The sequence below is a fragment of the Hemicordylus capensis genome, chromosome 2 (genome assembly GCF_027244095.1).
Source record: "Hemicordylus capensis ecotype Gifberg chromosome 2, rHemCap1.1.pri, whole genome shotgun sequence".
Lineage (NCBI taxonomy): Eukaryota > Metazoa > Chordata > Lepidosauria > Squamata > Cordylidae > Hemicordylus > Hemicordylus capensis.
In genome coordinates, this window is record NC_069658.1 from 249,494,077 (window position 1) to 249,516,023 (window position 21,947).

General features: G+C 46.7%; 1 protein-coding gene across 1 annotated transcript in view; it reads right to left on the reverse strand.

Annotated features, from left to right (window-relative positions):
* Positions 1–3,983: 3,983 nt before the first annotated feature.
* LOC128343933 (uncharacterized) overlaps positions 3,984–21,947 on the reverse strand; it is a 29,671-nt gene continuing 11,707 nt past the window's right edge. Inside the window, exons 5-8 of the mRNA XM_053293369.1 lie at positions 14,181–14,314; positions 11,337–11,848; positions 9,512–9,650; positions 3,984–8,591 (exon numbers count right to left, since the gene is read on the reverse strand). Coding sequence (XP_053149344.1) covers positions 7,072–8,591; positions 9,512–9,650; positions 11,337–11,848; positions 14,181–14,314 — 2,305 coding nt within the window. The 3' untranslated portion in view covers positions 3,984–7,071. The remainder of the gene's footprint in view (positions 8,592–9,511; positions 9,651–11,336; positions 11,849–14,180; positions 14,315–21,947) is intronic.

Consider the following 21,947-nt stretch of genomic DNA (forward strand, 5'->3'; position numbering starts at 1 on the left):
CAACATGGGGCAGTTAGATGTGGGGTGTGTGTGTGTGGAGTGTTTAGTGTTTCTCTGTCATCTTCTCAAGGTAAGTTACCTCACCCTCACCTCCCACTTTATATATGAATGGAGCAAACATGAAAAATGGCCGTTACATCCAGTTCAGCCCTAGGATCGTTTTGCTACAAATTCATTGAGGTATGTAATCACTGGTATTTGATTCACTGACCCCTTCACATATCTGCATGGGTGACCTTTCAATATAAAATGATGTGTCTAGTCTCCGAAAATCTCTTGTGTGGGGAGCTTGGGCTTGCAACTTATTTTCTTTGGACATAAGCAAAATGATCACAAGCTCTTGGACTAGTCCTTCCATTAACCCTGTCAATTTAATGGATGCTGTCATGGTAACAGACAGGCTAAAAAGGACCGAAGAAAAGTTGCAAGCTGAAACCTAAAATTTCACCCCAAGATCCCTCACATCGTAAGGTTGAGAATGCTGTTGAGTATAACCAAGGTGGTTTTGTAAGATGGAATCTGGCAATAAGGCCTAGGCAGCTTACTCCCTACAGTGGAGCAGCTTTCTGGCAGAGGGAGTGATTAGCCTGAACTTTGCTGTACTACAGCACCCCCCAGATAGTGGCAGTGGCAGTGGCTGCCTCTTGTGGCTGGGGGGCAAAGGGGAGGGAATGGAGCCAAGGTAACCATAGGCGGGACTAATAGTAGGCAGGTACAACCCTATGTTAGCCACCTAATGGTGCTGTGCTCACCGGGAGTTGACACCGACTCAACAGCACACTTTACCTTTACCTAGTTACAACCCTAAGTTAGAAAGAAGCAGCCCATGATTTTCTCCACCTGTAATGTTTACTTGTCTCAACCAAAATCTGCACGATTCACACTAGCATTTAGCAGCTGACTAGTTAGTGCTAAATGTGCCCCTTGGTTGGCTGTAAGGGAATCCTGCCCTTAGAGTGGTTAATTGTAGGTGTCTGTGTGCTCGCTCTCCCTCCCCCCCCCCAAAGTCCCCATGCCTCTTCTTCCACTCAGTAGCTCCATCCCTCCTGTCAGTATTGCCTCCACCAGCCAGTCTCCAAATCCACCTACCGCTCCATTTGCACTCTCCTGGACTACATACTCATCTATGGCCCTTGCAGCTCACCACAGGCAGTCCTGCACCCACAGGGCCAAGACAGCATTGCACATGCAGAGTTTATATGGGTTTGGGCTTAAGCTGGTCTGTAATTAAAACCTGAGTCATTGCAGGTTTACACATGAATAACTTTAAAGCAGCTTTGAACAGCAGAGATGTGGGACTTGCCGGCCCCTGTAACAACTCTGAGGCCGACAGGTGAGAAGGGTAGTTAGCTCTAGAGCCACCCTTTCTTTACAACAGAACACCCAGAACAACTAGGCTGTGGGGAATTTTGAGAGGAAGCATACCAAACAAAGACCAGCAGTTATGAAATGAAGAGATGGTTTCTTCTACCAAGAGGGAAAGAACAAATCAGTCCCCAAGATAAGAGCAAGAGCCAGGGTTTGAAAAAAGAGGTGGGGTAAGTTATACCACCACTCACTGAACAAAAATAGAATAGCCTGCATTAGCAGATTCATATGGCCTACTCCAGGAGTAAAGGAAGATTTCGTGTTGAATCCCCTAGTTCCACTAGGCACACTGACTCCCCCTCCTTCTCAAGAGTTAGAGTTAGATTTTTCCTGGGACACAGCAAGCACTCCTGAGAACAGGGTTTGGTCCACTCGTGCAAAACTGTCTCAGCTTACAGGGCATCAAAAGGTATTGCTTGCCACTTTGACTAAACAAGAAGTTGTTCTAGTAAGAACTAATCAGCCTACTTTCCTTTCACTATCTCTACAACTGGACTACATTTTGTTCAAATTGAGGTCCGCAAGTTAGATTTCGTGCACCTTAAATATTCATGTATCCACCATCTTCGATCGGGTTGGATGACATCATTACAAACTACACCATTGAGGTGTCCCTGTGTGTCACTCACTACAGCAGTACCAAATTTGGTTCAAATCGGTTAGAAAATCACAAATTAGCCGGTTTGCACCTCAGACATTCATGCAACCACCATCTTGGATTGGGATGGATGAATCATCACAAACTACACCGTTGAGGTGTCCCTGTGTGTCACTCACTGAAACTGTACCTAATTTGGTTCAAATTGGTTAGTTCACAAATTAGCCCACTTGTGCCTCAGATGTTCACATGGCTGCCATCCTGAAAGAGAGTGGATGACATCATCACACACCACACCATTAGGGCATCCCTATGTGTCCCTACAGCTGTAGCAAATTTGGTTTAAATCAGTTATCAGATTAGCCTACTTGTGCCTCAAAAATTTACGCATCCACCATCTTGGATTGGGGTGGATGGCATCACCACAAACTACACCACTGACGTGTCCTTACAACTATACCCAATTTGGTTCATATTGGTCCAGGCATTGCTAAGTTGATGGGGAGGGGGGCGGCACACACACGAACGGACATGCACACAGAATGCCAAGTGATCTCATAAGCCTACTGGAAAGTAGGCTAAAAACTGAAAGGCAATGCAAACCAGAAAAACTAGTGCCTTACACAGGGGTGGAAAGATATGGTTGCAATCCCTCTCCCCCAGCCCCTTTTTGGCAATTTCTTCTTACACCTTTGAAGACCGGCCTGGGACATCAAGCTCCGGAACTAGCTGAGACTGTTGTGCCCACCCCCAACCTAGAACTATGTACTACAGGCAGTGGCAGTGCCTCCCCACTGCAACCTTGTGCACACCATCCTCTCCCTTATCCTTCCCCCCCCAAAGGGGGCAGGGTGGCATCTTGCCACCCCACTAGCACCCTAATAATCTGCTGCCTGAGGAAAACTGCCTCACCTCACGCCTCATGGAAGAGCTGCGCCATGTGCCTTGTGAGCACACTCCACGCCATCATAGCCATTGCTGGCCACTGCAGGAGGCACTCAGCAGCAGTATACTAGATACTTAATATACTGCCACTGCCTATAGCGCATACTTCTAGGTTGGGGGTGGGCATAACAACCACTCCCGAGGCCCGATGTCCCAGGTCGGTCTTCTGAGGTGTAAGAGGAAATAGCCAAAGGGGCTGGGGGAGAGGGACTGTAACCAGAACTTTCCACCCCTGAGTGTAAGGCATTCTTATTTACATGAGTATGTTTAGGCCATTTTTTAACATGATCGGAGCCTTTAAAGCAGCATTAAGAGCAAAAGAGCACAGAAACAACAACAGATTCTTCTGCCTGCTGCACTCCAGCTCTGTTCCAGGTTCCAGGTTCAAGTCCCTCAGCCCTCACACCTGCCCTTCAGGAATGGCATTGTAGCCGAGTGCTCTGAGAGGAGGAAAGAAGAGGAGGACACAGGCTAGGGAGCTGCCACTGTCCAGCTCCCATGTTCCAACTGAGGTGGCCTTTCCCTCCCCAAGGGTCACCACAGAGCAACGAGGGACCATGTTGCTCGGAGGAGAGGAGAGGACACAGGCTGGGGAGCTACCACCATCCATTTCCCATGTTCCAGCTGAGGTGGTCTCTCCTTCCCCAACTGCCACCACAGAGCAACCAGAGACCATCTTGTTCCCAGGGGAGGGGAGAGTTGAGGCAAAGCCTAAAGAGCACAACATGTAAAGATGTAAACATGTTGCTCATCAGCAAACTCTTATGTAAACTGCTTGTGAGAGGTTCATGTGAAACTGTATATAAAGGCTAAATATAAATATTTAAAAGGGCACCTGCTTTGCATACAAGAAGGCCCCAGTTCAATTCCTAATATCTCTAAGTGGGGCTGGGAAAGGACCCTATCTGGAGAGCTGCTGCGAGTCAGCTAGACAGATCAACTGGCTGAATCTATATAGGGTAGCTTCATATATTGTTCTGGGTTGTGAAGATTTGGATACAGGTACCCAACAGAATGAGGAGTAAGAATGCCCCACTCTGCCGCCTCACAGGCATAACTAGGACACAAAGTCTTAAAGCGAAGGATTTAATGAGGAAAACAAAGCATTTCAAAATAAGACTTACAGCCCATGCATCTCACCTCATATAGACTTAAACAACAGGAGTTTAAGCATTTAAAATTCTTGCTGCATCCACCTAACCAGCTCAGGGCAGGTAACCATGGTGGGAAACCACCACAAAAGCAATGTTATAAAACATGCTAAACTTTAAAATAACCCATTGCCTATGCAGCTGGTTGGAAATTTTTTTCCAGTGGCCACATAAGATTCGCCAACAAGACTGAGAACATGTTAGAGAAGTTCCCATCCATCAGCAACCATTTTCGATTCAGCTGGTTCCAAAGCTTGTCGTAGCAGCTTTGCACAAGAGGCAGACAAATCTTTCAATAATATCCAAGGATCCTGTCCCACTTTAAAGGCAGACAGGTTTATTGGGACAGAGGTTTGCATGGATTACAGACCACTTTATTCATGGGCAGGATCCAGCTTAAGTTAGTCTTAACTAAGTCTCACTGAAATTAATGGGATTTAAATTAGTCATAACTAGTTTGTCTCATTGATGCTTAGTCATGACTAACTTACTATGAATCCTTTTTAGCCAAAATTGGCTCCCAAAGCAGAACACAACTAAAATGCACACAAAGGTATAAATATAAAAGGGATAATTAATACATATGATAGGCATATAGGCGGCCCTTGTTACCTGTGGGGGTTCTGTTCTGGCCTATAACTGTGGATATGAAACCTTGAGTCAATGGGAACTGGGGGGTTAGGTTCCTTGAGGTCAAAAAAGGGAGGAGGCAGAAATAAGAGAAAGGAAGAACTGTACCATGCTCTCCAGGTTTCCAGCTGTCCAGCAATGCCTGCCCAAACCCCCAATTCTCCACAAAGATACAGGATTTTATTTTATTTTATTTAAGAGCCACAAAATGGCTCCATTCTCCAAAATGTGGCCAGAAATCACACTGGAAGTCATTTCTGACCACCCAGGAACCACGGTGAATTTAGACTATTTTTGGAACTGTGGATAACCAGGTTGGGTCTACATTGCCTGACCATGGATATCACAGGTGCTGGGACCCAGATAATGAGGGCCATCTGTATATGGCAAAGCTTTCTCGTCCCTAGCAGATGATGTCATAGTTGAGGTCCCAGGCTGTATTCTCCAGAGCAGGGATTTCCAACTTTAGGTCCCCACATGATGCTGGACTAGAACTACCAGTCACAATGGTCAAAGGGGATGATGGGAGTTGTAGTCCAATATCTGGGGTGAACCACCAAAGGGAGCAGGAGTTGCAGATATATTCCAAGGCTGGCTGATGGCCAACAGATTTCTACTCCATCCAAGTTCCTTCAGCAGTAAATATGCAAGTTTTTGAGATTCACAATGTTCCTTTTTGTTTTCCATGTGACAGACTAGCACAGTTATCCCTCTCAAATAACTTATTTCAAATTCCTTAGGGGCCAGGGTCACAGTTTTGAATGTCTAGGCCCCAGAATTCATCAAACTTTTCTAGCACATGGTTAAAAGGCAAAAACCTTGAGTGAACTCAAGCTGCCTCCAGCAACTGCTCTCAGTCCTTCTGTTGTCACTGCTTCTCTTCTGTTTGCAAATGGGATGAGCAGAAGAGAGGTGGCAATGGAGCATGGTTCTCATATTCCTTTTAGCTGCCTCAGAAATGGGAGAGGCAAAAAAGGAAGCAGGGCTTCTATCATTACCAACAGTGGTGGAAAAAACACTCCAACTACCCTGACAACGCCAAGGTAAGCTCCCAGCCATGAACCTTGGGGAAGCGTCCAATAGGAAGTGGCCCTCAGAAAGCACTTTCCCAAGCGCCTCATCAGACCTAGAGCTGAGTCTGTTGGAGAGTGCGTGTTCAAGGCAGAGGCAAAGGCTGTGGGTTTTCCAAATCTGCAAAATGAGGTGATAGAACGGGATCTATCCACGGAGACCCCACGTGGAGGATTACATTTCTGAATGCTCTCTTAGGTTTGCTTTGTTTTTTTAAAAAATATCCAAACCCTTCAAGCAGAAACTGGCACCTCAGAAACAAAGGTTCTATTCCAGCCCATTGGCTGCTCTTTCTATTTGCAGGGACTTGGTAAAGTATAGGGGAGCATTCAAAAATGTGACTCTACAATCTGAAGTGGCATGATCCATTCTACAGGCCCCACCCTCAATATTCTACTACCTCATTTTCCTTTGCAAGTTGACCAGGCCCAGAATTACTTTGCTCATGACAAAAGCTTTTAGAGATGGTTCCCAGCATCCCATTCACCAGCCAAGAGAGTCATTTCATCACTGCACAAAGGTTGTGTGTGCAGGTGGTCCCTCAGCAGCTTCTAGAGGATGCTAACCTCCGATGTCTGTTCTTCTCCAGTCACAAGCCATCCGTGATGTCACCCTGTTCTGCTGACGCAATTTCAAATGTTCATGATTTCAAAGGTTTCAAGGGACATTCCAGATAACTAATATAGATTTGAGCGCCAACGGAAGTTTTCCATACTGTAGCAATTTCTAGCCATTTTCCTAATTCTACAGCCAGGGCCCCCAACACACAAATTATTAAAAGAAATCATCTGGGGGATTATATGTAATAGGGAATGGCATTACAAGTATAAGATAGCTGTTACCCCTGGACTGACCCATCGGAGGGCAGGGGGGGATGACAGCTAAAATCTGGAGTGAGTTAAGCACACTTCTTGTTTGCTGCAAAAATCCCAACTTTTCTCCTCTCCTACCAGAAGTATTTCATGGTGAATGTACTACTGCATTAGGCTACAATCACAGAGCCAATGCATAGCTTCCATGGTGCCACTCTGCCTGGCATGCTGCCCACACTGAGACTCTAAAGTGAACCAATATTTGGCTTCTCCAAGTGCCATCTTCAAGACATGCCTGTTTGTTCCATAGTGGCAAAGAAAAACATTGCATAAGGGAAGCTTTCTTAATAAATGTCAGCGTTTTACCACCGATGCCCATTTTCTTCCCACCTGTGTCCAGACAGTGCTCCTATCACCCCACTCTAGTTACACTTCCAGAAGTTTCCCCCAGTCTCTGGGTGTTTGATTCATCGCCCTTCTTAGAACCTGACTACCCCTAGGAAGCCTCTCCTGGGTGGATCTTCATATGTCTATGAAAAACAGAGGAACTACAGAACCTTTTTTCGCACACAGAGCATTCGTAGGGTTTCTCTCCAGTATGAATCCTCTCGTGCACAACCAGATTAGATTTCTTACTGAAGCTTTTCTCACAGTACATGCATTTATACGGCCTTTCCCCTGTGTGCACAACGGCATGTTTCCGAAGGTGAGAGCTAGAAACAAAGCTTTTCCCACACTCGGAGCATCCGTACGGCCTCTCTCCTGTGTGAGTCCTCTCATGTATGACAAGGCGTGACCTCTGGCTGAAGCTTTGCCCACAGTCCAAGCACTGATACGGCTTCTCTCCCGTGTGCGTCCTCTTATGGGTTTTCAGTTGAAAACTGGTTCTGAAGCTTTTCCCGCATTCACAGCATTCATACGGCTTCTCTCCCGTGTGGGTTCGCTTATGTTTAATGAGGGAGGCAATCTCCCTGAAGCTGTTGCCACAGTCTGAGCATTCATGTGGTTTCTCACCTGTATGCGTCCTTTTATGAATGACAAGCTGAAAGCTGATGCGGAAGCTTTTTCCACACTCAGAGCACTCATACGGCTTCTCTCCTGTGTGGGTTCTCTCATGTTTGACCAGAGACGCCCTCTCACTGAAGCTTTTGCCACAATCTGCACATTGATGGGGTTTCTCACCAGTGTGCGTTCTTTTATGAAGTTTAAGGTGACAACTGATCCGGAAGGTTTTCCCACACTCGGAACATTCATAGGGCTTCTCTCCTGTGTGGGTTCTCTCATGCTTAATAAGAGCACCTCTCTCTATGAAGCTTTTGCCACAGTCTGAGCATTTATGCGGCTTCTCACCTGTGTGGATTCTCAGATGCTTCACAAGTATCCCCTTTTCGCCAAAGGCTTTCCCGCACTGGGGACATTTGTATGGCTTCTCTCCTGTATGGGACCTCTCGTGTTTAATAAGGGTGGATTTTGCATTGAAGCTTTTGCCACAGCTTGAACACTTATATGGCTTCTCCCCTGTGTGAATTCTTTTGTGCTTAACAAGATTCGTTCTCCAGCCAAAGTTTTTCCCACACTCGGAACAAATGTATGATTTCCCACCTGTGTTGGTTCTCTCATGTGGTATATGAGATGTTTTGTTGTTGGAGAGTTTCTCACAGTGTGCATATTTATGCAGTTTATCCTTCGATCGTATCAGTGCATTCCCAGGTAGTTCAGTGGCCTGATGCCATCTCTGTCCACTGTCAGCCCTTAATTTTTTCCTGCACTGAAATGCACTTTCATATAAGCTTTGGTCTCCTTCCTCACACAAGAAGGCTTGGTTTGCTATTTTCTCTGGATGGCTTGCATAGTGCCACTCTGGTCCCAATTGATTTTCAGGTCTTCCTTTCATCTCAGGACCCCAGAAAAACTTCCTTCCCGTTCTTTCCAAGGAGATTCCGCTGATGCCCACTTGCTCTGGTCTTTCCAGCTGAAATGCGTCGTCCTCATTCTTCAGCACCTGCTCATCACATTCTGGGACAAACAGAAAACCATTTATTTATGTATTTATTTGTTGTTAAAATTTACACTTTGGTCAGTGTTAGTATATACTTCAGCTATTAAAATTTAAAAGAAAAGACTTAAGCCTCTGCTTAAAGCCTAACCGGGAGGAGAATAGAGATCAAGCGGCAGGGAATTCCAGAGGAGCAGTGTCAACAGAGAGAGGTTTACTTATGAGTCAATGCCAATCACATTTCAGATGGTGACAAGGTGCACACAAGAGCCTCTTGGGAAGATCTTACAGGTCAGGAAGAACTAAATGAGTAGTGCAACATGGAAGTAGCTGAGTAACCAAAGGTATGCCCCCTGTCTGCACCACCCAGCGAGGCCCTGGATGCTATCCCAGCATGCCTTGCACTGCCCTTCAACTTACAAGCCTTCCCCACCTAATTTGCTTCACAGTCATTGGTCTTGATGGCAAAGGGAGCTGGCATGCCAGGAACAAGCCAGAGATTCATGAAAAGTGTAGGTTCAGATGTGGTGCAAACCCAAGGTGAAGCATTACTTGGGTTGACAAGCCAACTTCAATTCTGGGTAACTGAGATTGTATGTAGGTTCTCTGTTACATGTGAACACACCCATAAAGAAAGGCAAGTCTATATCATGGGAGGTAAGGAGAAGGGGTGGAATCTGAACAAATCATAATATGGTGGGAAAAAACAGGATTTGGTGTTAAATCTGGAGATACACCACAGACTATGGTGGTAAATAAAAATTGATTAAAATAAATACAGTTCCATGTGATGCCTGAACCCAGCCTAAGTCCCCTCCCAAGTTCTCCAGAAGATCTACATTGAGAACTCCTCCAGAATTCCAAGGCACCAAAATATACCCTATACTCTGACTGCCCCAGAACCTTTGCAACACCCAAGGATTCCAACCATAGTCCTTACCCAGCAAGCTGGACTCCCAGTCACTCTCCTTCTTGACTTCCACAGCCGTATCCATAGGGATCTGGAACTGGAGAATGTCAGAGGAATCGTCCTCCAACTTGGGTGATTTTACAGTCACCTCTTCCAGAGCCCCAGGTATCTGAAACAGAAAGCATGGCTCAAGTCACAATGAGATTTTCAGAGGCTGGCCAAGGTCTCTTCTACTACTCGGTATGAAGAGTAGTCCTGTAATCATGCTAGCAGCCTCCATTTCAATTAGAGAGGTTGGGGATCGGAGTTGAGTTTTTTCTGCATCTTGAATATGAAGGCAGAAAATGGTTTCACTAATATTTCCCCTGATGAGCTACAGTTCTGTCTTTCCCATGAAAAGAGAACATGGCTACCATATCTTTACATAAGAACAGCACTGCTGGATCAGGCCCAAGGCCCATCTAGTCCAGGATCCTGTTTCACAGTGGCCCACCAGATGCTGCTGGAAACCGCAGGCAGGAGTTGAGGGCATGCCCTCTCTCCTGCTGTTACTCCCCTGCAACTGGTACTCAGAGGCATCCTGCCTTTGAGGCTGGAGGTGGCCTATAGCAGTCCAACTAGTAGCCAATGATAGACCTCTCCTCCATGAAGTTATCTAAACCCCTCTTAAAGACATCCAGGTTGTTGGCTGTCACCACATCTCGTGGCAGAGAATTCCACAAGTGGATTATGCGTTGTGTGAAAAGTACTTCTGTTTGTTGGTCCCAGATTTCCTGGCAATCAATTTCATGGGGATGGCCCCTGGTTCTAGTGTTATGTGAGAGGGAGAAGAATTTCTCTTATCCACTTTCTCCACACCATGCATGAGTTTATAAACCTCTATCATGTCTCCCCACAGTCATATTTTTTCTAAACGAAAAAGCCCCAGGTTTTGTGGCCTTGCCTCTTAAGGAAGGTGCTCTAGGTTCCTGATCATCTTGGTTGCCCTCTTCTGTACCTTTTCCAATTCTACAATGTCCTTTTTAAAGATGTGGTGACCAGAATTGTACGTAGTACTCCAAGTGTGGCCGCACCATAGTTTTGTATAAGGGCATTAGAATATTAGCAGTTTTATTTTAAATCCCATTCCTAATGATCCCTAGTATGGAATTGGCCTTTTTCACAGATGCCGCACCTTGAGTCGACACTTTCAACGAGCTGTCCACCACGACCCCATGATCATTCTCCTGGTCAGTATTCGACAGCTTAGATCCCACCAGTGTACACTTGAAGTTCGGGTTTTTCATCCCCATGTGCATCACTTGACACTTGCCAACATTAACAACTGCATAAGAATACCTGAAGCTGCCTCCCTCTTTCAGTGGGAAACAAGATAGGGTAGTTCTCAGACAGAATACTGAGTCAGCCCATTGGTCCATCTAGCACAATACTGTCTACACCAGGGGTGGGCAAACTTATCCCTCCAGCAGTATTCGCTCTAACAGGGATTCCCAGATATTGTTGACTACAACTCCCAGAATCCCCAGCTGCAATGGCTTTTGCTTGATGATTCTGGGAGTTGTAGTCCACAACATCTGGGAATCCATTAGAGGGAACACTGCCCTCCAGCCATTGTTGAACTACAACTCCCATCTTCCTCAGCCACAAAATTGTGGCTAGGGATGAGAGGAGTTATAGTTTAGCAAGAGCTGGAGGGCCATGTTTGCCTACCCCTGGTCTACACTGACAGGCAGCGGCTCCCCAAGGCTTCAGGTAGGAATCTCTCCCAGTCCTACCTGGAAATGACAGGGATTGAACCTGGGACCTCCTGCATGCAAAGCAGATACTCCACCATTGAGCTACGGTCCCATCCTACCTCTCTAGAGCCCTCTGCTTCTTGATAGCAGAACTGCCTGAAATGCTGGTGCTGCATCTCCAAGTCAATGTCCTCCTCATCCAGAATCTCTTCCTTCACTTTCACACAAGAATCTAGGTTTCCATAAGCCTCCTCGACATCCCCACCGAGGCCCGGCATGATTTGGGTTGCACAGTCTCCTCCTGGCTGCTGGCTGCCATCGGCGACGCTTTTCAAGGCAGTCTGAAATGCCTTCGTATCGTCCTCTGATGGGGCCTGAGGCAGATGTGAGGTTTCCCCTCCTTGCTGAGGGGTCTCCACTGTCTTCAGGAATTCCTGCCATTGGGATTCCCAACAATGTTGAGGACCCTCATCTGCTTCTTGCTTAATTTCTTGGGGGCCTTCCCCAGTCAGAAACTCCCTGATGGTCCCAACCTGGGCAACATGAGGGTCTCTTTTGCCCAATTTCTCTTCTAGTTTGGGTGCTGAGGGCTCCTCGTGCTCCATGTTTATGCCAAGCTGCACTTTCTGAACTGAAAAGGAAAGAAGGTGTTTTAATGAGCAAGATGAGTCACCGATAGAGCAAAAATATCCCCCCTCCCTAAAGTCCACAATTGTTGGCTGGGGTCACCAAACCAAAACTGTAGTTGCCTGCTCCTTGCTGTAGCCACGGGGCTGCTCAACTTCAGCCCTCCTGCAGATGTTGGCCTACAATTCCCATAATCCCTGGCTATTGGCCACTGTGGCTGGAGATTATGGGAGTTATTGTTCAAAAACAGCTGGGGGGGGCTAAGTTGAGCAAGCCTGCTGCAAGGTATCTCATAGCAGGGTCTGACCAATCCCAGGCACCAGGGAACGAAGGCGCCTAGAAATTTAATTGTGGCACCTAGACAAGGATATTCCAAAGGTAGAGTTATTGAATAAGATCTTTGTTACAGGCAGTTCTGTTTATGTTCTAAGTATGTGTGATGGGACATATATAGGAGTTGGCGAGTGAGTGTATGAGGGTTACCCTAGTAACCAGGCACAGAAGGTTCAGAGGGGAAAGGATTTAAAATAAAGGCAGTTGAGAGAGAAGAGAGAGTGTTGGAATTAGTTGTGTGGGAGTAGGAGGTGTTTGGGGTGGAGGCTTGAGAGATTGGTTGGTGTGTTCTGAACAGGAAAGATTGTTCTGGATGGGGGTGGGGTGGAACTTGAAGGGTGAATGTGTGGAGGTTGGAGAACCAGCAGTGTACTGGGCAGCTCCTAGTAACAGACAAGAAGGTCTGGAAGGATTCACTAAGTTTACAAACCCAATTTTAATTACCTTTGTCCCAGTTATCTCACCGCCCCGCCCCCATATGTTACATTTCATCCAGATGAAAAGAAACACTCAGAAAGTTGAACAGCAGATGTACCTAGTAACTTGGTAGAGAAGCTTGTGTGCCCTGCTTTGCAGAGTTCTTTATTCTAATCAGTCAATAATAAACTTATTCTTGTTTTCATTTGATACCTCAAGTTTTGTTTCATTTATATCCTGAACATACGCCTAAGCTGCGCTCACGAGGCTACTTAGCCAAAGGTGTTGAGAGCCAAGAGCAGGGTAACAAGAATTTATATGGTGGCAATGAGGGAAAGTTAAAAAACCCAACTGAATAACTTCTCAGAAGACTAAATTGTTGTAGAACAATTAAAAAACAAACAAACCCAAAAACCACTTCCCTGGAATTGAGAGAGGTGTCGGGGAAGGACCCTGACAGTATGTTACTTGTAAAGGGGATAAAGAGAAGCCCATTTATTCTCCCTCTACAATGTCCATCACTGAGCCCAGTACTTTTGTCAAATGTCCATTGTCTGTCTCCTAAATTTCTGGGCTGGTTCCTAGATCAAGATAAAATTTGTCAAGGCCTGCCTCACAGGTACACAGGAAGCTGCCTTCTACCAAGTCAGACTATCTATTCATCTAGTTTTGAATTGTCTGCACTGACTGGCAGCAGCTCTCTAGGGTTTCAGGCAGGTGTCTCGCTCAGTCCTACCTGGAGATGCCTGAACCTGGAATCTTCTATTTGCACAGCTGATGTTCTTCCACTGAGCTGTGATGCTTCCCCCAATACTTAATTGCTTTACAGGGTTATTAAGAACATAACAAAGGCCATCCCTTTGGAGCCATCCCAGGCCAACCACAAAGGCAGGAGCAGAAGCTTCATTTCTTGCCCTTTTTGAAGCTGTATTATTCTCAGACCATCAGTCCACCTAGCCTAGTACTGGTTACTCTGTCTGGAAGTGACATTTCAAAGTCTTGGGGAAAGAAAGGTCTTTCCCAGCCCTATCAGAAGAGATTCCAGACACTGAACATGGGATCTTCTGCATATGACACAGATGATCTACCATATGAAGCTGCCTTTGCTTCAACCACACTACTAATCCATCTAGCTTAGTACCATCAGCTCTGACTGGCAGCAACTTTCCAAGGACTCAGGCAGAGAAAGGTCTGTCCCAGAACCAGCTGCCTGAATTCCTTTAACTGGAGATGTTAGGGACTGGACCCAGGAACTGCTATTACAAAACATACAAAATTACTTTATACTGATTCAAGAGCACTGGGACATCCAGTGCTGTCTGCTCTGGCTGGCAGCAGCTCTACCGGGACTTCGAGAGGCTCTTTCCTTGCCCTGCTACCTGACCTTATAATGGAAGAATTATCTACTCCCTTAAGAACCTGCCCATGCCTTAAGATGCTGCTTGGTGCCTCATTGCTGCTAAAGATACAGCAGGCAGACACAAATGATGGGAGCTTTTTTGTGGTGGGTGCCAAAACTGCCTTTCCTGAGGAAGATCCTCCAGACCTCTTCTTTTCCTGCATTTAGGTGGGCACTTAAGACACACCTGCTTCAGCACGTTTTTGCGTTAAAAGATGCCTTTGGCTTGGCAGGGGTACGGAGAAGATAAAAGGGGTCTCGCTGTGCAAACACCCCCTCATCAATCTGAAGGGTGCCTGCATCCGAGTCGTCTCCCTCTCTCTTTGCAACCTTCAAGCTTCTCTCTCTCTCGGTCTCTCTCTCCAGCCATGGATTTCCTGCCACCTTCTGTTTATTTGCTTTTCTTTCCCTGCCTTGCAGGCAGGCCTCGCCTCCTGGCTTTCACTCACCTGCTCCTTGCAGCCTTAGCAAGGCACCCACCCTGGGAACCCGCTGCTACTGCTGTTGCTGCAGCCTGGGTCGCAATGCCTCCACGTTTCCCAGCAGCGGGGAGGGGCAGGGGAGAGGACAGGAAGGGGGCTTGTGTGGTTTTCACACCTCCTCTTCTTCTTGGACTGTCGCCTCTCTAGGCACAGAAGCTCTGTGCATTTAACCCCTTAAGCATAGATTACATAGGAGACTGCCGTATACGGCATCAAATCATTGATCCATTTAACCTTCTTAACCTTCTTGCACCTGTGGACCCCCCAGATCCTCAGGTATTACCCATGGTGGTCCGCCACTCTATTTATAATATTATTCAAATTATAATTTTATAATTAAAATTCAAGAAAACAAAAGGATGTACCATATTTTATTATAAATGACAGCTGGCACACTTTTACTACATTACTCAACAGAATTTCTATTGAAATTAAGTACAGTAGCCTTTTGGATTAACTCCTGAGTAGTTAATCACTGAGTACTGAGTAATTTAGTCTGAATGTCAGCCAATGTTTTGGAGGAGCTACCTTTAATCAGTTAAATAATTATGTATGTAATTTTCCAAACCTGGATCCCAGGTAAGGTTAAGAGTGCTATCAAGTCAATTCCGACTCCAGGCACCCACAGAGCCCTGTGGTTGCCTTTGTTAGAATACAGGAGGGGTTTACCATTGCCATCTCCCACGTAGCATGAGATGATGCCTTTCAGCATCTTCCTGTATCACTGCTGTCCGGTATAGTACAAGCAGGGATTCAAACTGGCAACCTTCTGCTTGTTAGTCAAGCATTTCCCCACTGCGCCACTAAGGTGACAGCCCAGGTAAGGACCCCCCACACACACACCTTCAAAAAAAAAAATAATAATAATCTCAGTATTGTTTACTCTGACTGAGGCTGGGCTGCAGCAGCTCAGGAGTTCTGGGCAGAGTAGTCTTTCCTCCATCTTACCAGCCCTTGCTCTGAATGCAAAGCAGATCCTCTTGCATTGAGCTACTCTCCTTCCCCTTTTCACCTCTCAGCAAAAAAAACACACCCTGGTGCTCCCTGATTACCACTTAAGGGGATAGGCTGGTTACTTACATAAGGGGCTAAGTAGCCACTTAAGGGGATATGACTGATGCAAATATGTATATACTGCTTTTCAACCAAAGTTCCCAAAATGGTTTATTTAAATAAACAAACAAATAACAATTAAATTAAATTAAATTAAATTGCTTCCTGTCCCCAAAGGGCTCACAGTCTAAAAAAGAAACATAAGACACCAGCAACAGCCACAAGAGGGATGCTGTGCTGGGGTTGGATAGGGCCAGTTGCTCTCCCCCGCTAAACAAAATCACCACTTTTACAAGATGCCTCTTTTCTCAGTTAGCCGGGTGCAGAATCCCACCTCCCTGCCCTGCATTTGGTACCTTATCTCAGACTCCCAAAGACCTGAGACCATCCCTGGTTATCCTATTTTTCCAAGTAGTAGACAACTCTGATGACTCCCTTAAAAAATACAGGTTAAATACAGGTTATATCTGTATTTATCAGAAAAGAAGAAGACTCTGAATTTAAGACACTCCCCACCCTGATTTCTAACATCAAATAATTTGGGTGCGGACTAATCTTGGATTTAGATAAATACAGTACTTAACTCCCTTGAGGAAGTGGGCTGTAGTCTATGAAAACTTATACTACAATAAATTTGTTAGCCTTAAGTCTAATTTTGAAGTAGGGACCGCAGCCACACTGCCCGAGATGCATCCTTCCTTTTGTGAGTGCAGACCCCTTGTGCAATCCGGACCAGCACTAGACCCCTCGGTTATGGGCCTGGCCTGGCCCTCTCTCTGTTGCTGCCCCAAGACTCTGAAATGTGCTTCTTGCTGTATTTAGTACCTAAATACTTCCTTTTTTTTTCACCCAAGCTTTTTAATTGGACTGTGGTTTTAAATTGTTTTAAGGTTTTCTTTTTAAATCTGTTTTATGTTGTTGTAAACTGTCCAGAGATGGAAGTTTAGGGTGGTCAACAAATCAGAGAGAGAGAGAGAGAGAGAGAGAGAGAGAGAGAGAGAGAGAGATCCCCATTTATGGGTAGATGTTCAACATTCTCAGACCATGAAGCTGGAGTGGCTCTCCTTGATTTAAAAGGCAGGGAAACGCGTCCTCAGCCAAGTTAGGAAGCCAGCGCTGGCAACATTTCTCAAAAATGGAGCTTTCCCAGCCTGGCTGGGAATGCATCTCCCTGCCTTTTAAAGCAGTCAGGGTCACTCCCAGCTGCACTGCGAACGCGGCACTGGCCGGAATTTGCTTGGAAATGGAGCGCGCAGCCCCGTTTGTGAGCGGAACTGCGCCCCATGTCTGACGTCAGCCCACTAGTGGCAGGCTGAACTGGGGCTGCCGCTGGCCTCTCTACACCACTGTACCTCATCCTGCCTCCTGGCCATGGAAAGGAGTTTTGACCCTACCCCAGTGGTGTACTTAAGACCATACTTTGGGGATCAAGTCAAGGCGAAGCCCTTGGCTGGGCTGGTGAGCCTCTTCGGGCCTTTTGGAGACCTGAGCGCAAGCGAGCAGCTCCTGCATGCCTGCACAGTGTGAGTTCTGGGCGTCGCAAGCCCGTGACATCACGGGCTCGTGACGCCCAAAACTCACTCTGCGCGGGCACATGGGAGCTGCACACTTGTGCTCAGGTCTCCGAAGAGACTCATCAGCCTGGCCAAGGAGGCCTGCTCAGCTCCCACCCACCGTGGCTGTGCACATGAGGGGCGGAGCCACCGTTGGGCGAACGGGTTCAAAGAACCCAGGCCACCAACAATCAGGTTCGTGTCAACAATCTGCTGTCAGACACGCCCCCCTGTGTCTGATGTGGGGGTATTATTTCAGTCCCAACGGGGCTGCACGGCCCTGTTTGGAGCCGAAATTGGCAGCGCAGCCGGAGTGACTCTCCCTGCCTTCAAGGTAGGGAGAGCCGCTCCCGGTCTCGCTGCCAATGCAGCAGTGCCGATCGATCTCCCTCCCAAATGGGGCCGCACAGCCCCATTTAGAAGAGAGATTGGCCCGCGCTGCATTGGCAGCACAGCCAGAACAGCTCTCCCTGCCTTTGCGGAAGGGAGAGTCTCTCTGGCCCACGCTGCCCCACACAGCTTGGGCTGATCTCCCTTCCAAATGGGGCCGCACAGCCCCACTGGGGAGGGAGACCACACACCCCGCGTCTGATGTCAGATGTGGGGGTGGGGCCAGTGGGCCACGGCGGCAGCTGCACACGGGCCGTCACCAGGCTCCCTAAACTCCTGTCCACATGGCGGCACAGGAAAGAGAGCAGCACGGTTAGCATGGGGGGGGGCACATGGGGGGGGCTGTAGGGAGGAGGGGGCTTTGTGGGGGGCCCCTCTAAAGCTCGAGAGGAGGGGGACCTCTCTAAAGCACAGGGGGCCTCGCAGGGGGTTCTTGCAGGAGAGAGGGGGGCCTCCAAATCTTCCAAGGCTTCAAAAATGCCTAGGTGATCCACTGCCCTATGGGATGTTCCCAATCCAAAATGCCTCCCCTCACCCACTATGGTTGCTCAAACTCACATGGGCACCAGACAATTGGTTACAAAGTAAGTGTGAAAACTCATTTCCATCACAAGAATCAGAGTGAATGTGGGTTTGTGATGGGACATGTATATAGGAGCTGGTGAGTGTGCCATTGGCCATTTGCTTGGTGATGCAGAGAGGGATGATGTTGTCCCATGCACCTGCTTTTGGAGAGAGCGCTGGTGGGGGGAAAGCAGTGGGGTGGGGGTTGGCAGGTAGGCAGCGTCTTCCCTGCCTCTTAAAGGACCCCCCTCTGCCCTCCTGGGAGTGCACGGAACTGGTTCCGTGCACATCTCTAGAAACAACTACTTGCCAGAGCAGCAACATCATACAGAGACACAACAGGTGCCCTCCTCTCTGATGGAGCGCTTTGGGTTTTCAGGAGCATTTTAAAATTCATTTATTTCTTGTAGTTCACCGACAATTCTCACCAGGTCCATGGGCGTGTCCCTTCCCACAGTATGGCAATCACTGCAATCGGTCTAACTCACACTCACTTATACAGTTTCCTGGTATGAACCTTTTAATGCTTTTCCAGGTCTGAGCTAGAAATGTATCCAACATGGATACAGCTCTTCCCCAGTGGGGGATCTCTTGTGTTGAATCAAGTTTCCCTTCTGGCTGGAACTTTTGCCACAATCAGAGCAGTGATGGAGCTTTCCTCCCTACTTATCCCTCTTATGGCACAGAAAGACAGAGTGCTGAGAGATCTTTTCCTCAAAAGCGGAGGCTTTCAGTAGGTTGCTGAGCAGCAAATCATAGGGAGACACAACCGCTGGCCTTCCAGGGTTTTTAAACTGTTGTAAATGTTCAGCTTGGTTCTCCAGGATTTTTAACTGTTTAAATGTAATGTAAATGTAAAACTTTATTTCGGTCATAGACCAGCAATACAAAAATATTAAAATAATAATGATAATAACAATAATAAGATGATAAGTTTAAATGTTATTTGTTTGTTTATCAAATGTGTACACCGCCCCAAAACTTTTGTCTCTGGGCGGTTAACAACAGCATAGAACAAGTTAAAACATATACAAAGACTTAAAACAATTTAAAAATCAACCACAAATTAAAAGCTAAAAAATTTAAAAAGCTTGGGTGAAGAGGTGGGTTTTCAAATGCTTTTTAGAAATTGTCAGAGATGGGGAGGATCGTACCTCAGTAGGGAGTGCATTCCACAGTCTTGGGGCAGCAACCGAGAAAGCCCGTCCCCATGTGGCCACCAGCCGAGCTGGCGGCAACTAGAGACAGACAGACCTCTGCGGACGACCTCAGTGGGTGGTGGGACATGTTAGTTGGTTTTATGCTGTTTTTATAGTTTTGATTTTAACTGTTAGTTGATTTTAATTGTTTTTATTTTGATGTAAACTGCCCTGAGCCATTTTTTGAAGGGTGGTATATAAATAAATAATTTATATCGGTACCGAATAAATGAATGAATGAAGCAGATACGAACCACCTCAGTAAATAAAACATTAAAAATTGTAATGCTGGTAACCTCCAGACTTGATTACTACAATGTACTCTGTGTGGGGCTGCCTTTGTATGTAGCCCAGAAACTGCAATTGGTGCAAAATGCGGCAGCCAGGTTAGTCTCTGGGTCATCTTGAAGAGACCATATCACTCCTTTATTAAAAGAACTACACTGGTTACCAATATGTTTCTGGGCAAAAAGGGACTGTTTATAACCTATAAAACCCTACACAGCTTCGGCCCAGGTATTTAAGAGAACATCTTTGTCACTATGAGCCCCATCACCCCTTGAGATCATCCAGAGAGGTCCATCTGCAGTTACCACCAGTTTGTCTGGTGGCTACTCAGGGACAGGCCTTCTCTGTTAGGAACCTAGGAAGCTGCCATAGACTGAGTCAGACCATTGGTCTATCTAGCTCAGTATTGTCTTCACAGACTGGCAGCGCACCCAAACACCCTGTTGCAGAGTGACTCCCTCAGGGATCACTTAGGTAGGATGGGGACACAATAGGGCAGATTGGCAAGGGTCCAGGGCCCTCAAAAGGACTAACTGCCAATCTCTGAGACCACCACAGTAGTCTGTGGGGGACTCTCTTGGGGCCCTCTCAACTAGACTCATGGAGCGCTCTCTGCTGAAAGCTCTCCAAAACCTGGAGCTGGCCCTGAGAGATGGGCAGCAGGTAGATTGGGATATCCTGCGAGAGCACTGGATGATCTGCAATAGATCACCCTTAAAACCTATCTGTTTGGCCTGGCCTTCCAGGGTTCTTAAATTGTTGTAGAGGGTTGTAATGTACCTGGTTTTTCAGGATTTTAAAACTGTTTTTATTGTTTAACTGTTGTTTTACGGTATTTTAAAACCTCTGTTTTAATTGTTGATTGATTTTAACTGTTTTTGTTTTATCTGTAAACCGCCCTGAGCCAATTTGGAAGGGCGGTATAGAAACTGAATGAATGAATGAATGAATAAAATAATAATTATCTGACTGTCAGTTGTTTAACCATAGTAACAACAAAAAGTCCACCCCTAGGCTCTTAGAATACCTGTTCCTATAATAACTGAGATGTAGATTTGTACTTGTAGATTCAGATCATCCCAATGGACAGCTCATGAAGTGCAGTTATGTTATGGGAGAGCTAGTCTTGTGGTAACAAGCAGGGTCCACCGTGGATTACATTTGAATGGGAGACTACATGTTTGAGGACTGTAAGATATCCCTCTTCGGGGATGGGGCTGCTCTGGGATGAGCATTTACCTGCTTGCATGCAGAAGGTTCCAAGTTCCCTGGCCAGACAGGGCTAGGAAAGACCCCTGCCTGTAACTTTGGAGAAGCTGCTGCCAGTCTGTGTAGACAATACTGAGATAGATGGACCAATGGTCTGACTTGGTAGAAGGCAGCTTCCTATATTCCATTGACTCCACCCTTGAGCTGCCATTTTGCATTGGCTCCACCCACTAAGCAATTTTACATCTGGCTGCAGCTGGCAGCTCTCAGGGTTCCAGTAAAAGACAAAAGTCAGCACTGCAAGCCTTGTGTCTTCCCATGCTTGATTTAGAGTGTTGCACAGAAATGAGACTACGTCTTCCTTTTTGGTCCCCCAGTTTACTAGCTTTCTCTCTATAGCTTTCTATGTGCATAAATCTGCTGACTGAGAATAACATTCCACACACCCAGTGAAATGGGCTCTGTATCAAACACACTTCTTCCGCAATCCATCGGTTAACTTTCAAGATGCCTGGTGGCTGTTTGTTGCAACAGACAAATCTCTCTGTCTCAGGATTCCATCAATGGCAATGGTGCAGTGCTGCAGGGATGCAGTCCCGGTCCTTTCCCCCACTCCAGGGTCTCAGTGGGGACGCAAAGCCCTTCGCTTTCTAAATGGAAATAATATGCTGCTCTTGCTATTCGAACCGTTTGTTACAGAGCTGGATATTGAACTATAGTCAATGTTATTACCATTCTTCCTGTCTTCCGTTACAAGGAGTATCCTCCACCCTTTGTGGCTGACAATCCGGACTGCTCTTCTTGACGAATAACCACAAGCAGTTCAAGCCCTTTAAGATTAGAAAACTATCCTTGACCTCTTAGAACTGACCCCCCCCAAATTATTTCATCTGCCTTGGGGGGTGGGGGTGGCCATTAGGGCTCTCACGGAGAGCCCCTGCGCTTCTGAACTCGTGACTACACTACTGCTCGCAACCATTAGCAAGGTAGGAGAATCCTCCCACCATGGTTTGGGGAGCTGTGTGTGCTCTTGGTTGCCGATCGTCTGTGAGTAAAGAGCAAGATAGGAGGCACTGGCATCAATTGTGAGCTCAGCAGCAGTTGGGTCAGAGGGCTTTTTCTCATCTCATTTTGATGTGTGAGCACTGTAAGATATTCCCCTTAGGGGATGGAGCCGCTCTGGGAAGAGCATCAAGGTTCTAGGTTCCCTCCTTGG